The 15,792-nt window shown below is 30.9% G+C and overlaps 2 protein-coding genes across 3 annotated transcripts; both read left to right on the top strand.

The window, feature by feature from the left end:
* Nucleotides 1-3,461: 3,461 nt before the first annotated feature.
* Nucleotides 3,462-8,051, top strand: LOC109337727 (nuclear poly(A) polymerase 4-like). 2 transcript variants are annotated; one of them, XM_019574764.1, is made up of 12 exons: nt 3,462-3,909; nt 4,004-4,081; nt 4,333-4,440; nt 4,701-4,763; nt 4,845-5,006; nt 5,168-5,281; nt 5,400-5,462; nt 5,593-5,922; nt 6,028-6,192; nt 6,323-7,156; nt 7,353-7,429; nt 7,520-8,051. In XM_019574764.1, the coding sequence occupies exons 1-12, from the start codon at nt 3,796-3,798 to the stop codon at nt 7,545-7,547; spliced, it is 2,136 nt and encodes a 711-aa protein (XP_019430309.1). In that variant the 5' UTR covers nt 3,462-3,795; the 3' UTR covers nt 7,548-8,051. The 2 variants fall into 2 exon arrangements, with proteins under 2 accessions (XP_019430309.1, XP_019430308.1); XM_019574763.1 differs by having other exon boundaries at nt 7,353-8,051.
* Nucleotides 8,052-14,460: 6,409 nt separating this feature from the next.
* Nucleotides 14,461-15,259, top strand: LOC109337726 (alpha-mannosidase I MNS4-like; the record flags this gene model as incomplete). Its single annotated transcript, XM_019574762.1, has 4 exons — nt 14,461-14,672; nt 14,763-14,882; nt 14,973-15,065; nt 15,169-15,259. Coding segments are annotated over exons 1-4 (436 nt in total), but the record flags the coding sequence as incomplete, so codon positions are not given.
* Between the last annotated feature and the right edge of the window lie 533 nt (nt 15,260-15,792).

Raw genomic sequence — 15,792 nt, 5'->3', positions numbered from 1 at the left:
TTATATGTTTAAATATATTTTATGTCTGAGTGTGATATTCTGAGTAAGTCCACGCCGTCAATGAATTTATGTTCATTAGATGTCTTACTCTCTCTATTTCTCTTCTTTTCTATTGCTTGCTTTTCGGACGTGTGTTCGTCAGATAGACAGCTTTGCTCAGATTTGGAGCTACCCGCCCGTGATGTTCCAGGAGGAGGTATGAGGAATTGAGGAGAGGCAGTACCCTAGTCTTGGAGCGAGCCACTAGGAGTTGCTTATCATTTTGGGACTTTTGAAAACAAGGATGACTTCAGATTGTTCATGTCTTTGTTTAGTGTCTGCTGGCGATAATTAATATTTTCGCCCATTCTTTTTGGATTTTGTATATGTTAGTGGCGATGTAGTTTCCGCCTTTGTTGACTTAGTTTGTATGAACTAAAGATGACTTAACCGTTTATATGCATTGTGTTATTCAGGAAATTGTGAATCAGGTTAAATTATCATTCGATAACGATAAGTTGATTTTCCGCATTCGAGTTACTTAAAGTGATGTCCCGGAAAAGGAAGGTTTTAAAAAGGAAACAATTTTATATAATCTCTTTATTCAAAAAAAAATTTTACCTATTTTTCCACAATGTTTTGAGAAGTATTTTTCGGGGCGTTACAGGAACACAAATCTAAATTGGCAAATAAATCCAAATTATACTGAAACAAACAAAATTAAAAAAGAAAATTGGTCAATAAGGCTTGTTAAACATCTAAGATCATCCATCAATGTCATTTATACTAATTGATTTATGCAAAAATTAAACATTCCTACCAATTAATATTATTACAAACTTCATAAATAGAACTTTAAGATATTTACTACCCATTATAAATATATAAAATATTGTATTTCTAATAAAATGGAACTATATTTTTTATTTGGAAAATCTTGAAAAAAGAATAAATATATTAAAATATGATATTATGATTTATGAATCACTATACAATGAAATGTAATAAATTTGTTACTACATATTTAGAAAGTTATGATTTGTGCATCTAGATATCCAGTAATCTGGATACCTTGTTTTCCAGACCTATCTCATTCAATAACAAATTTTAAAATTCTATGTCACAACTATCCACAAGTCTAAAACCATAGACGACTATAATATAAGTATTATCAGTGAGTACGATATTCATTGTCATCCTTACCTATTAGTAAAGTGCATGTATTTATTTAGGGGATTTATGTTTGTGAAGAATTTATATTTATAAGCCTAAGAGCAACCAAGAAAAAAAGGAAAGAAAATGGGAGTTTGACAACAATAAATTAAATATTATGTGTTATGAATGACTAATATATAAGGGATCATATTCTGTGGGCTGTATATATTTCCACAATTTTGAGTTGTTATATTGTTTTGGTACTATTAAGTGGATCTCCTCAATTTATATGTAATGAATTAATCTTTTGAGATATGTGGTTATTCCTTTCAGCAAGTATTATTCACAAAAATCGAATTATTAATCTTTTGGTCATGATGAGATCTAATATGACCTGTATTTTAATTCAACTCGAATAAAAAATCAATTTACCAAAAAAGTTAGATCAATTAAATCAACCAAGTTGTTTTGGTGAGTGAAGGTAAAGTGCAAAACAGTGGAAATCCATGGGTTTATGTCCGTAAGTAAACAATTAAGATATATATATATTAAAAATCACGATTTTTTAATTCAAATTTTGAAATCAAATCATCATTAAATTAGAAATAAACTAAGAAAAGATTAAACCAAATCTTGGGTAAATGATAAAAAATATTTGAACATGTTTTTATTTTATTTCAAATTTTGAAACCAGAGCATCATTAAATTAAAAATCAACTTTATATAAATCAAATCTGTAATCATTCATACAAAATCTTTGAACTTGTTTAGATTTTTTTATAAAATCTGAAATAATGAGCTATATACTATCACTTACATATTATTCTGCAGATATTTATTATTGGACTTGTATCTATGTATCATTACTATACAGATTAAACATAATTATTTTATCATTTATCATTAATTTGTGTTACTATTTTAAAAATTCAATGATGTTTGAAAAAGAATAGTAGATATTAAACTGAAAATATATAAATTCTTAAACTATCAATACATACATTTTTTATAGCTCAATTATAATATAATTTACATTTAAAACATATATGATTTGAATATATATGGAATCAAGGGAAAACATGGTTTAACTATCCTCATGGTATAATTTTACTATTTTTCCTTTAACAATTTTTTATTCTTACAAAAAAAGCCATATAATCATTTATAATCACTACCAATATATTAATCACTCTCTCACCTTGATTGATCACTAAAATAAAGACAAAAATACTATATATAAAGAGAAAATATGATGTAATTACCACAGTAGTATAATTTTACTATTTTCCCTTAACAATTTTAAATTTCTACAAAAAAAATCATATAATTATTTATAATCACTATCAATATATTAATCACTCTCACCTTAATTTGATCACTAAAATAAAGACAAAAAGATAAAATATAAAGTGCAACTAATAAAAATTACAATATAAATTATATTAAATTTAAAAATATATTCTAATTTGCTAAAATAAAATATATAAAACTTAAATATTTGATAACAAAAAGTAAAAAAATGTAGGTTGATAGACACGAAGTACTTATCATCACGCTAGTCTTAAAAATTATATCATATATTTCTTATTTTCTTCTAATTTATGGAAGTTCACTTAATCTACATAGGATTTAGGAAGATATGGTTGCCAAAACCAGCTAATTAATTCAATGATTGGAAATCTATGGTCAAATCAAAACCGGTTCGTTTGATATGATGTATTTCTCTCTCTTTAATTTAATAGTTGGAAGTTACAATAAGCATTATCTTTGTTATAAATGATTTTTTTTATAAATTTGCTAAAGATATTTACTTCTTTTAACAAGAACATAATTTAAGGAGTGATCTCCAAGATACTTACTAAATCAATAATCAATAACATCTTATAATTAATATTATACACATAAAATAAAAGGTTAAAAAATGATTTGTTTAATTTTTTTTGAGTAAATGTTCATTTTATTGTTTTATGTTTTCGATCTTATCAGTCTAGATTCTCAAAAATTAAAAAACTAAAAATAATCTCAAAAAATTCAAATATTAGTTAAATTAGTTATTTTTAACATGTTTTACAACATTTAATAAAGAATAATTTAAAATTTTAGAAAATCATTTCAAATTTTTTGAACCAAATTAGAATAATATATTTGCTCTAATTGTTAATAATAAATAGATGATATGCACCAAAAGTTCCAACTAGTTCAGATAAGATTAATCAAATGCTAATCATCTATTATCTATAACCAATAAAGAATTATTATCATCAATAAATAAATAAACCACAAAAAAGGTAATATAAATAATATATAAACACAAAAAACCTCATAAAAAATCACAAGAGTTTTCTCTCTCTCTCTCTATTTCTTCAGTGCTGAACTCACCACCACCGTTGTACCTTCTTTCTTGGAATCATACGTCGTCGTTTCATTGTCCCTTGTCTCGTTTCATTCGATCAGATTTCGCGCCAATTCTCTCTCTTTTTCGATTTAGGGTTTCGAATTTCTTGTCTTCATTGCAAATTCGCAACGCTTCCTTGTTTTTCTCTCTCGATTTTGGAATTTTGTTCTGTTTACTGCGTTCTAGGGTTTCGGATTTGATCTGAAATTTCGATTCTTTTCGTTTTTTGTTAATCTGGGATTTGATCCATTCTGGTGTTGGGATCAATGGGTAGCACTGAAGGATTAGGATCTTCCACGACGCAATTCGGTGTCACGAAACCCATATCAATGGCTGGGCCAATGAGTGTTGATTTGCAAAAGACTAAGGAGTTAGAAAAGGTTGGTTTTTCTTATTCGATTTTATTCAAAATTGTGAATTTCTCTTTGGGGTAATATGGATTTGTGCTGAAAAATTGTTCTCTGTTTGTGCAAGTTTCTTGCTAATTCAGGAATTTATGAGACTAAGGATCAAGCTGCAAAGAGAGAAGAGGTTCTTCACCGTCTCGGACAGGTTGAGATTAGAAAAGGGTTTTTCTTTTGATTATTCTTCCTTGCAATGATAGTTTCTCTATTGAGTCAGTATAAGTTATTTGTGATGATTTCAAACTATGAGGTTTAGTGGTTAATATATGCAACCCTATGTTTTAATTGGTTAAACATGCATGAACATTTTAGTTATATTGTTGTTACTTTATACTGATGTGTTACAACTTACGAATTTTGTATTTTGTTTTGCTTATAAATTGTTTTCTTTATTTTCAGGTAGTAAAAGGATGGGTGAAGCAAATTACCCGCCTTAGACGATACACTGATCAGATGGTGGAAGATGCAAATGCTGTCATAATGACTTTCGGTTCTTATCGGCTTGGCGTGAGTTTACTTTTCACCTTGCCTGGCATTCACATCTTCATGCTCTAACTTATCGTTGCTGATTTAAACAGTTCACTTAAAGATCTTTGTACACTGTTTTGGACTTTTGGGAATATTATAATGTTGTTCATGGGGATTGAGTGGGATTTTGATGTTTATTATCGTTATTACTCTTCCAGTCAAATCTAGCAACTTATTAGATACATCTGTTGTTTATTTAAGGATTAAACTCTTTTTCTTTGAAATATTTTATGATGCAGGTTCATGGTCCTGGTGCCGACTTAGACACTTTATGCATTGGGCCATCCTATGTGAACCGCGAGGTAGATTTAGTGTGCAAATAACTTTTGAAATCGTCAAACCATTATCAAATTTTGTCTAATTTTTTCATAATTCTTCATCAGGAGGATTTTTTCTTCACATTGCATGACATTCTAGCTAACATGGAGGAAGTTACAGAACTACAACCAGTTCCAGATGCTCATGTACCAGTTATGAAATTTAAGTTTGACGGAATATCAGTTGACCTGCTTTACGCAAGTATCTCTTGCTTAGTTGTGCCTGAAGTAAGCGAAACAATTTTCAATTTATACTTATTCCTTAATAAGAATAATCTTCTAGATGAATGGTGCAATCATACTTTTGTGTTAGTGACCTGTATCATGCAGGGTTTCTTTTAGCTTTTCTGGTAATGTATTTTGGAACTTTTTTTTTAATTTTTGAACAGGACATGGATATATCTAATATTTCTGTTCTACACAATGTTGATGAGCCTACTGTTCGAAGTCTGAATGGCTGTAGGGTCGCAGATCAAATTCTAAAGCTTGTTCCAAATGTTGAGGTAATTTTATTCGGCTCTTGCTTGTTTCTGAATTCTGGTTGTGCTATTTCTCCTATTGCTTGTTTTTTGTTGTCCTATAAATATTTTCTCATTTAACTTTTACTCGTGTGAATTATAGTACTTTCGAACAACACTTCGTTGCTTGAAGTTTTGGGCCAAAAGGCGAGGCATTTATTCCAATGTGAGTGATGTTTTGTTTTTTCCTTCGCATTAATCATATTAAGTCATTTGCTTCTTTGAATCTATAAATATGACTAGTTGCTAGATTTTCAAAAAATATAACTGTTATTTAAATGTATGTTCATTTTTAGGTGACTGGATTTCTTGGGGGTGTTAACTTGGCACTTCTTGTAGCTCGAGTTTGCCAATTGTATCCAAATGCCAATCCTAGCATGCTTGTCTCTCGATTCTTTAGGGTGTATACACAGTGGCGGTGGCCAAATCCGGTCATGCTATGCCCCATTGAGGAGAATGAGCTTGGATTTTCTGTTTGGGATCCTCGTAGAAATCCTCGTGATCGCACCCATCACATGCCAATCATCACTCCTGCCTATCCTTGTATGAATTCTAGTTACAGCGTTTCTACAAGCACACTTCGTGTTATGATGGAGCAGTTCCAATATGGCAACAAGATCTGTGGGGTAGTGATTCTCTTTTCTTGTTGAATTTGCTAGAGTTATTTTTGGCTTCAAGACTTGTTTGTTTTTTAATAATTGATTTCCTTTACCTTTTTTTTAATAATCCAGGAAGTAGAACTGAATAAAGTTCATTGGAGTGCGCTGTTTGAGCCATACATTTTCTTTGAAAGCTATAAAAACTATTTGCAAGTTGACATAGTTGCTGCTGATGTTGATGATTTGCGAGCTTGGAAAGGTTGGGTTGAATCACGGCTTCGACAGCTGACTTTGATGGTATGTTCTTTTACCCATGGTGGTGAAATTATGGCAATTTTGAAGGCGTTATTTACATTGTACAGTCTGCAGGGACAGTCATCAACTTGATTCTTTAGATTTAGTGATTGCATTTGGATTCTATTTGCAGATTGAGCGTGACACTATTGGGAAGTTGCAGTGCCATCCCTATCCTCATGAGTATATGGATACTTCAAGACAGTGTGCACATTCTGCTTTCTTCATGGGCTTGCAGAGGAAGCAGGGGGAGATTGTTCAAGAAGGTCACCAATTTGATATACGTGGAACAGTCGAAGAATTTAAGCACTCTGTTAATATGTACATGTTCTGGAGACCGGGGATGGACATTTATGTCTCTCATGTTCGTAGAAGGCAAATCCCGTCCTATGTGTTTCCTGATGGTTATAAGCGATCTCGACCATCAAGACCAATGGCTCAAATGGAAACTCCTCCTAAATCATTTCATGGAGATGAGGTTTCTGGGGCTGAAAATCGTGAGAGAAACCACAAGAGGAAGCATGATTGCAGTGCAGGTGTGCAGCCGAATGTTATACTGAAAAAACAAGCAATGAGTCCTCCTGATAGCTTGGCAAGAAGCAACACGTGCCTGGGTTCTGGTGATATGGCTGTTAACACTGTATCTGGGTCGTCTGACCGTCATGAGTTGACCAATTCAGAGAGTGTTAATTTGTCGAACAACAAGCAAGAGGAGTTGTCTCCTGAACCCGAATGTGCCTCAAATTCTAGTGTGATTACATCTGTTACAAGCGATGGGGGTTCTCCTGAAGATGCTGGATCTGCATCAGGGGCAGGTTTTGTTGAGGGTAACAGCAGTGGTGTTGAGGGGATGATCAATGTCAGGTTTGAGGATACCACTTGTGGAACAGATTCTGTTATGCTTGTAGAAAATATGGTGGCCCCTGGAAACAAAATATTACAAGATCCATTACAGGAACAATTAGAGGTTTTGGCTTTTAATTCCTTTCAAACTTTTATTCTCTTTGACTTTGGTTTGATTTGTTTCTCCCGTCATCTTAATAGTAGCAGTACAGTACTCATCCATTTTGATCAGAGTTATTATTTTCCTCATATTATTACTACTGACGATCATGCTATATACTGACTAACTAACCCATCTTATCTGGGCTTTTTTTGTGAAGCGAAATGCATTACTAGCGATGGTTCCTGATTCCAAGGGAAGAATTCACTCAGAAACTTTAGAAAAGCCGGTGATAAGGCATGTTCTATTTTTAACTATTTGTTTCTTCAGAGCTTTTCTATCTGTATTTTGTCTTTATGCCATCACTTGTGATTTTATCTATAACAGGAGATTGGGTCTAGCATCGACAGCTTGACGAGAGATCAGTAGGATCAGATGACAACATCGGGGAAGGATGCAATATGCATTTGATAAAGTGGATAAAAATCCAGCACTTGGGTAAGTAAAAGTTTAAATGCTGGCTTCCATTTCTCTATTTTTTTCAGGCTTGCTTGGTCATTCAAGCTTTGTAAATATGGAACTAATGGCATTAACTTGAGAAGCTGAGGCACAATTCCTTTGTGCATTATGGTGCCTATGCTGTTGACTCCAAACTTCTATTTCCTTAGTTGTTAGGGTACACTTGTTAACCTTAGTAGAGGCATATTTAAAGGGCTTTTTCTCCATTTCCTTGCTGTTTTGGACCTTTTTTCTGTCATTTCTTTTCTTTATTTTTCTTTGCATTTTAGAGGTAGAGTGACATAGGGAGAAGCAGTGAGATTTTTTGGTGGGGGAAGGGCTTGATTTGTGTTTTCTATTATGAACTTGACAATGTATTTCTCTAATCTTTAACCTTGTATATATATCACTTGCTTTTTTATATAGTGTATAGTAGTTTTTGTCTATTGTGAATGTTTTAACATTGGAACTATTAGCCAATTTGTCCTAACTTGTTCCAAATTTCCAATGAAAGGATATTATTGATAAGAATATGTGTCACATGCAATAAACCAAAAGTTAATCTAAGGTTTTGATCATAACTTGTTGAAGTTTCAACAACAATCAAGTCTTGATCTCAATACGTGTGGTCGGCCGCCAGAAGCTTCACTATATGAAATATACCTGAATATCACAAAAGGTTTATAGTTTCTTGGAAAATATTTAAATAATAAAAATTTAAAGAATGTGGTATTTTTGCAATTATTAATAAAATCAATGTTTTCACAAATCAAGCAGGCCCTTTGTGGTAGCATGATAATGCCACATCACTTATATCAAAGAGTTAATGTAGTGCTATAGTTTAAGGGTTATTTTGAGATTGGTTTAAAGTTTGGAGTGAAAAGAAAGGGAGAGCTTGAGTCTTGTAATTACATTTCACGACTGAGTCAACTGTAATATATTTCTCTTCCAGTAACTAACTTACGATCGACATTAACTTGGTATTTTATAAGGATTCTTTTGAGCCTTCTTAAACCAAGTATTTCACAAGGGGACTCAATTACCAGAAAGAATTCTATTTGGAAATGGGAAAGTCTTAAGACACTCATGTTTTAATAAAAAATGATCATAACTCCTAAAATTACTCACACCCAAAACCTCGCTACTCGTTTAGTTTGAATGAGATAAAAGATGACTAAGGTTTAAAATTCACCAACACCATATTAACATCATATACAATAATTGTTATTCTTAAGGTTCCCTTCTAGATTGGAGCCAAAACTATGCTACTAACCTCTTCACATTTCTTCATTCCAATTAAAGGCTATATTGTTTCTTGCCTTTCATGTACAACACTGACCTCGGTGTTACTAATATTTAGTTCAAAACTATGCTATACTTGTCGAAACAAACAGTCACACATCTCGGAAGAGATTAGTTTTTTACCTACCGGATGGAGGATATCATACATTCCAGTTGTTTCATGCCTTCATCACAATTCCTTTACTTGGGCCTTGTATAGTTGCATTCAACTCCACCCTTTTGGACTTCTATTCCTATAATTTAACATAACTTTATTAAGTCATTTATGTAGTAAATTAATTGAAATTACATTTAAATAATATAATTAAATATATTAAGTTGTAATAATGCCTATTTTCATATAAAAGCATGTGTAAAATTAGGTTTCTAATACTACAAGATTATATCAAATCCATTTGTGACATGGAGGTTATGAGAAGTGTGGTTTAGTTCAATTTCTCCATCCTTTTCGACCTTAAGATTGTTGGATTAGACTGTTACCACCGAGAAGTTCTATTGTTATTGGAGTATGAGAAGAATTGAGAGTCACAAGTGAAACATCACGTCTTAAACCAAAATCTTAAGGTATTAGTTCCACAAACCTTTTTTATTTATAAGCTCTTTCATTCCTCCATCATATCCAATATGAAACTTTACACTTAAATAAATTTAAGAAAGATGATTATATATTATTTGTTATGAATTGATTAATGAGATGACACATGACATATCATAGTATGCTACTATGCTATATAAGAAGATCATAGGAGTTAATTCATATCTAAAATCTTTGAATAGTTTAATGAGTTAAAATTGGAAAGGCACTACATGATAATTGCATCCCCATTGGTTTCTATTCCTAATACAAACATTTTGGAATTATAACCTTTCTACCATATTTGGGCTAATAGAAGTGTAGGTGAAGTTCATTGGGTGAAAATGATTTTAAGGTGAGAAAAAAATATATAGATAGTTTTATATACTATTAGTCTATCATCTATTATTCATATTTAATCATCGTTAATTTTTTTTAAAAATAATACAAATTAGTAATAAATGATATATTAATTATATTTAAATCTTTATATTGAGAATGCATAAATAATCATTACCTCATATGTATAAAACTTGGAATTCATATTTTGAAAAGGGTGCAATTATTTGGGAAAATGAACTACACAACATTTACAATTGTTCAAGCCATTATTACCAAAACCAACCACCAAAACATAAGGAAATTGTGAAAGATTAGTTCTTGCAAATCTTGGAAATATAGCAATATTGTGTATATGTCGCATAACTTTGAGATATTTTTTTTGGAATAACTTATAACATTTTGATTTAATATGTATATATTAAAAGTGTAATTTGCAATATTAGCAATTTATTTATCATTCATATGCTAATCATTATTAACTCTCAAACAAAAGTAGTACAAATCAATGTTAGATAATGTGTTGATAAATATAAAAAAATTTACACCGAAAGAACATAAATTTTAAACTCATCATATTTTGATCCACTATGATCCAATTGACCCAGTATATTCCATTAATGGATAAATTAACATATATTGATAGTTATATTGAAAATTTACATTTAATATACTCTTTAAATTGACCTTGTACTAATTATATTGGTAAAAAAAAAATTCCAAAATTACATTCTAGAATTCTTTAACTAGATCATAATATTTGCATTTTATCTAAGGGCTCTCAAAATATATTTTGTAATAGATTTCACTATATTGCTAGAGCCGTAAATATTTATAGTTCAATTGGGGACTCTGATAATGCATATTTGAAAGGCTTATTTACATTCTGGAAGTTTCCATTCGGAATACAAATATTTGCAATTCAACTAGGAACTCTCTAAATCTATTATGATGAATGTCCCAGATTTAATATGTATATACCGATAATATATTGATATTAAACTAATAATAGAGTTTGTTTCAAATATATTCATTGTATTCCGAGTGTCCTTGACTTACATTCCACTAATTTATATTCTTTTTGACTGAGCTATTTTTGATATAAGGTAATATTATCCGAGTCAAAAATATCTAATGTATAGTGAAAATAGATAATTAGGCAAATATATAATTCTCTCCATAATTTTTTCCCATTCACAAAACTTGAAGTCTTGAAGCCTGATTTTATTAGAAGTTACATGTACTTAAATTTCACTAACTTATAAGTAAATGAAAGTTTATATGCATAATAAAGATTTGAAAAAAAGTTATGTTTGTATATTTCTACTAATTAAATTTCAACAAATATTATAAAAATGTTAGTTTATGTTTTATAATTTTTCTTTTCAATTAACTGTTAATTTCTAATTGGTTAGGAATACAAATGAAGATACAAAAGAGGATATATGATGATAATTCATATATCCAATATCTGTATCTATAGCAGAAAAATATCTAATGTTTGAAATTTACTTGATTTGAGAAAATTTTGGAATTTAATGGATGAATACATTTTCTTATACAAATTCAAAGTATAAAAGCAAGATTTGATTGTAAAACTTCACAATTAAATATAAAGTCTTAATTGTAACTAAACTCTCAACAACTTGTTGGGTTTATTGAAGTGTGAAATCCATTATTTGGTATAAGAAAAGTAGTGATAAAGTTTATAAGTAGAAAAAAACTCATAAAATCATTGCCTTAAGATTTTGGTTCAGACTCACTTATGACTATCCACCCATCTCATGTCTCAATAACACTAGAACTAATTGGTGGTTGGAGGCTTTCTAGCCCATGCTAGTCCAATAAATAATATCAGAGCTGATGAAAAATAAGCCAAAAAAATAATAAAGAACAACTGTAAACAGTGGCAACTGCAACCCAACATATATTAGGCTTGGGGTGAACTCTAAAATTAGGCCCTCATGTTTAGTACTTGGAAGTGTAAGATTTTCTAATTTTAATAATACTTTACAATATTAAGCAATTGAGAATATTTATTTCATTAGAAAAAAAAATTATGGTATTAGTGTTAGATTAATTTAATAATTAATGTGGTCCATGTGCATGAAAGTCACTAATCTAAATGAAAGTGCCTAATGTGATGATGGTTGGCAATTAAATAATCAGATTAGTGGGGGTTTTGTTAACTCCCTCCCTGTCACTTCATGGGAAGTTTCCTATATGTTAACTTCCCCAAACTGATGCATTAAAATTGGACAGTGTGTGGCAATTCAATTAAGCACATAAGGAATACATCTCTATTCTGAAAGAGAGAAACTAAAAGCAAGAATAAGAGAAAGGTCTTGGTTTTGCATAAAAGAAAATCCAGTGCATTGTTATAGCGTGGAAGGAAGGAAACTGAGTTTCTAATCATCAAGAAACTCATAAAGGGAAGGAGGAGAGGTGAAAACAAAAGGCAATCAGAGAAAACATCAGGGAAGAACACTAGAAAGATATAGCAATGGAACCAGGTATTCTCTAACCTTATACTATAACATGTAAATGTCATAAATGTCAAGATCCTAAATCAAGGGTTCTTATGAACCATTAAAGGCTCAACGTAAAGTTTATCTAAAAGTTTTAAAAAGCACTAGCATGAGATTCCACCTCGATTGGATCAGTTTCCAACCACTGGAATTTTTTGTTCATGAGATAGAACATGTAAGATGAATTCACTTGAGTGAGTTTTTTAAACTTACTTTTCATCTTAGCCCTCAATTCTAAGGAAATCTAATAGTTTAGATCTACTTGTTAATTCAAACCGTTGGATTTTCCTAGAATTGATGGCTAGGAAAACTTACTCCAGTGGATCTCTACCCTAATATAAATGTAAAAATGTTTTGTTTAGTAAAGATTAGAAACATTACACAATTACATTATACATCTCTCTTCTTATAAGATTATCTTTTGTAAATAATCTATCTTATGGTAGTTGAAGATATAATGCTCCATCGTGGCTAGCATTCAACATGGATGAAGAAAGCCATGTATGAGCTGGTTTTACCTAAAAGCTAGCACCACAGAGTCCATTGTCTAGAGTGTCTATTAGGCACACGGATCGCTTATCCCCAATTGTGTCTCGATTTCTGTAAAACACCTTGTAACTCATGAAAAGTTGGACGTCCTAATCACAGAGCTCAAGACACCAATGCTAACTCTAGATATTACTAATTCTCACGAAAGTACTTTTTGTTTTTCATATTTACTTTTATCTAGTTAATATTTGTTAACTATCTTTTATTATAACATTCTATATTAACGGTAGGAGTAAACTAATTATTAATAATTTCTTAAACGGATAAATAAATATAACTTTTCTCTCTCCAAAAGCAACAAATCAAGTCAATTTTGCTATTTCTTTTTCATAACCCTCACATTTATGACTCTCTTTAGTAGGTGATATGATACAACATGTTAAAATAAAGAGGCCTGAGATCCTAACCCAGAGTTAATGGGAGACGTTAAGTTTTAGCGACGTTTTGATAAGGCCATAAAATGAATCAAAAACCCTAATTAGTGATAATGAATTTTTTGTAGGTATCCTCCCTCAAGGACTATTTTTTTTCGGGATGCATAATTACCCCAATAATTGTTGCTTTTAGGAATCGAACCATTGATCGAACTACTAGACCAATATCTTGTTAGTCAACTATAATGAATTTGGATTTGGGCATTGAGATTTGAGAGTAAATCAAATCAAATAAGCAATGTACAAAAGTAGTAGCTACATTTAGAAACATGGCTCACGACGACTACAACATGCAGCACAACAAAGCCGTTGACTATCGAACTCGAAGCCGAAAAGGTTAGCAACAAAGAAACCAAAATCAAAACCCCCGATTTCCCTAGAAAGTAAGACTCATTCAATAGAACGCATACTCCCTAATCCCTATAAGAGTATAAGGGTCTAACCTAAAAGATAAGTTCATTTTGCTTATAATTGGTATGTTAGAATAAAGATATGATGTCGGAAATCATGTGACAAATCATGCCTCGTACCATTTACTCATTTTTCAATATTAAATGTATTAAATATTTTTAATATTAAATAGAATATACAACATATCATATCATTCATTTTGAGTATAAAATGCATTAAATCTTTCCATATACTTCATATCACATCATTCTTATAGTTTTTCACATTACAACATTTACTAACTTTGTCTCAATAATAAATTTTTTACTTGGTTAACAATGATAATTTCAACTATTTAGAAAAAATGTATGGTTTATTGAGAGATAAAATTCACATATGGTTATTATGGTGTACACGAGACATTTTTATTTCAACAAATAATTCATTTAGCATGTTGTATATTTTATAGACAAAGTTCAATATATGATCTCAAATCAGTAGCATATTTGCTATCTCATAATCATGTGTTATTTCATGTATTATTATTTATAATTAATTGAAAAAATATATATAAATTAAAAAATTCATAATTAAGTATATTTCTGATTAATTACAAGTAATGAAGGATACACTTTTTGGGACTGCTCGAACAATTTTATTCATTTAAGTGGTGGGCTTCAGAGATCGGGCTTAGAAGGTAAAGAAGTGGCCCAATAGTAGTAGAAAACTAGAAATGAAATTGTTCCTCTTGAAGTTGAAAACTGAGCTTAGAATCTGATACTGAGCGCGGAATAATGGAAGGTGAGAGGCTATGGATTCAGATCCCTTCACTATTTATACTATTAGCCTCTCTTTTATTATCACACTCCAAAACCATTCTCTCTGACTCTGTTACTCCTCACGAAGCTAAACAACTCAGAGATGAGGTATCTTCATACACATTCTCTCTCATTTCCTAATTCTATTTCATTTCATTTTAAATCATAATTTAATTCAATTTAATGAGTTATATATAGGTTCGTGAAATGTTTTATCACGCTTTTAATGGATATATGGATAATGCTTTTCCACTCGATGAATTGAGACCTTTATCTTGTGCTGGTGAAGATACTCTTGGTGGTTATGCCTTAACTTTGGTAATCATATATTTTTTCTTTTCAATTCGATTATTTTTGTTATAAGTGAAATTATGAATTTCTGTGATGTTCAAATTGAGTTTGAAACAGATTGACTCGTTGGACACGTTGGCTTTACTAGGTGATCGCCAAAACTTTGCGGCTTCTGTTGAATGGATTGGTAAAAATCTCCGATTTGATATTGTGAGTAGTTAATTTAGTTATATGGCGACACTGTGTTTTCTCATTTGTTAGTTAATTTGTTTTATTATAGATAATGTATGTTGCATTGGTTGGTTGGTTGCAGAATAAAACAGTTTCTGTGTTTGAAACTACTATTAGAGTTATTGGAGGATTGGTTTCAGCTCATCTCATTGCCATTGATGATGCTACGGTATGTATCCGTTATACATATACGTACATACATGTAAAAGCAAGAATAAGAGAAAGGTCTTGGTTTTGCATAAAAGAAAATCCAGTGCATTGTTATAGCGTGGAAGGAAGGAAACTGAGTTTCTAATCATCAAGAAACTCATAAAGAGAAGGAGGAGAGGTGAAAACAAAAGGCAATCAGAGAAAACATCAGGGAAGAACACTAGAAAGAAATAGCAATGGAACCAGGTATTCTCTAACCTTATACTATAACATGTAAATGTCATAAATGTAAAGATCCTAAATCAAGGGTTCTTGTGAACCATTAAAGGCTCAACGTAAAGTTTCTCTAAAAGTTTTAAAAAGCACTAACAATTGGTATCAGAGCGCAAGGTTAGGGATATTATGACATTTCTTGTATTTCTTGAATTAATTGATGAATGCATGTCTGTATATGTAAACAAAAATTTTATGAATAATTTTGTGCGAAGAATCATGAATCTATATATATTTTTTTATGGCTAAGTTGGAAATACTGCCCTGCATCACAGCAAAATTT

This window comes from Lupinus angustifolius, unplaced genomic scaffold (genome assembly GCF_001865875.1).
Source record: "Lupinus angustifolius cultivar Tanjil unplaced genomic scaffold, LupAngTanjil_v1.0 Scaffold_9_213, whole genome shotgun sequence".
NCBI classification, from domain to species: domain Eukaryota; kingdom Viridiplantae; phylum Streptophyta; class Magnoliopsida; order Fabales; family Fabaceae; genus Lupinus; species Lupinus angustifolius.
This window is presented reverse-complemented; position numbering and strand designations above follow the sequence as displayed.

Coding starts and splice junctions, on each gene's coding strand:
- LOC109337727 (XM_019574763.1), top strand. CDS start 3,796: ATGGGTAGCACTGAAGGATTAGGATCTTCCACGACGCAATTCGGTGTC. Junction 4,764..4,844: donor CATCCTATGTGAACCGCGAG/GTAGATTTAGTG, acceptor ATTCTTCATCAG/GAGGATTTTTTCTTCACATT. Junction 7,157..7,352: donor CATTACAGGAACAATTAGAG/GTTTTGGCTTTT, acceptor TTTTTTGTGAAG/CGAAATGCATTACTAGCGAT.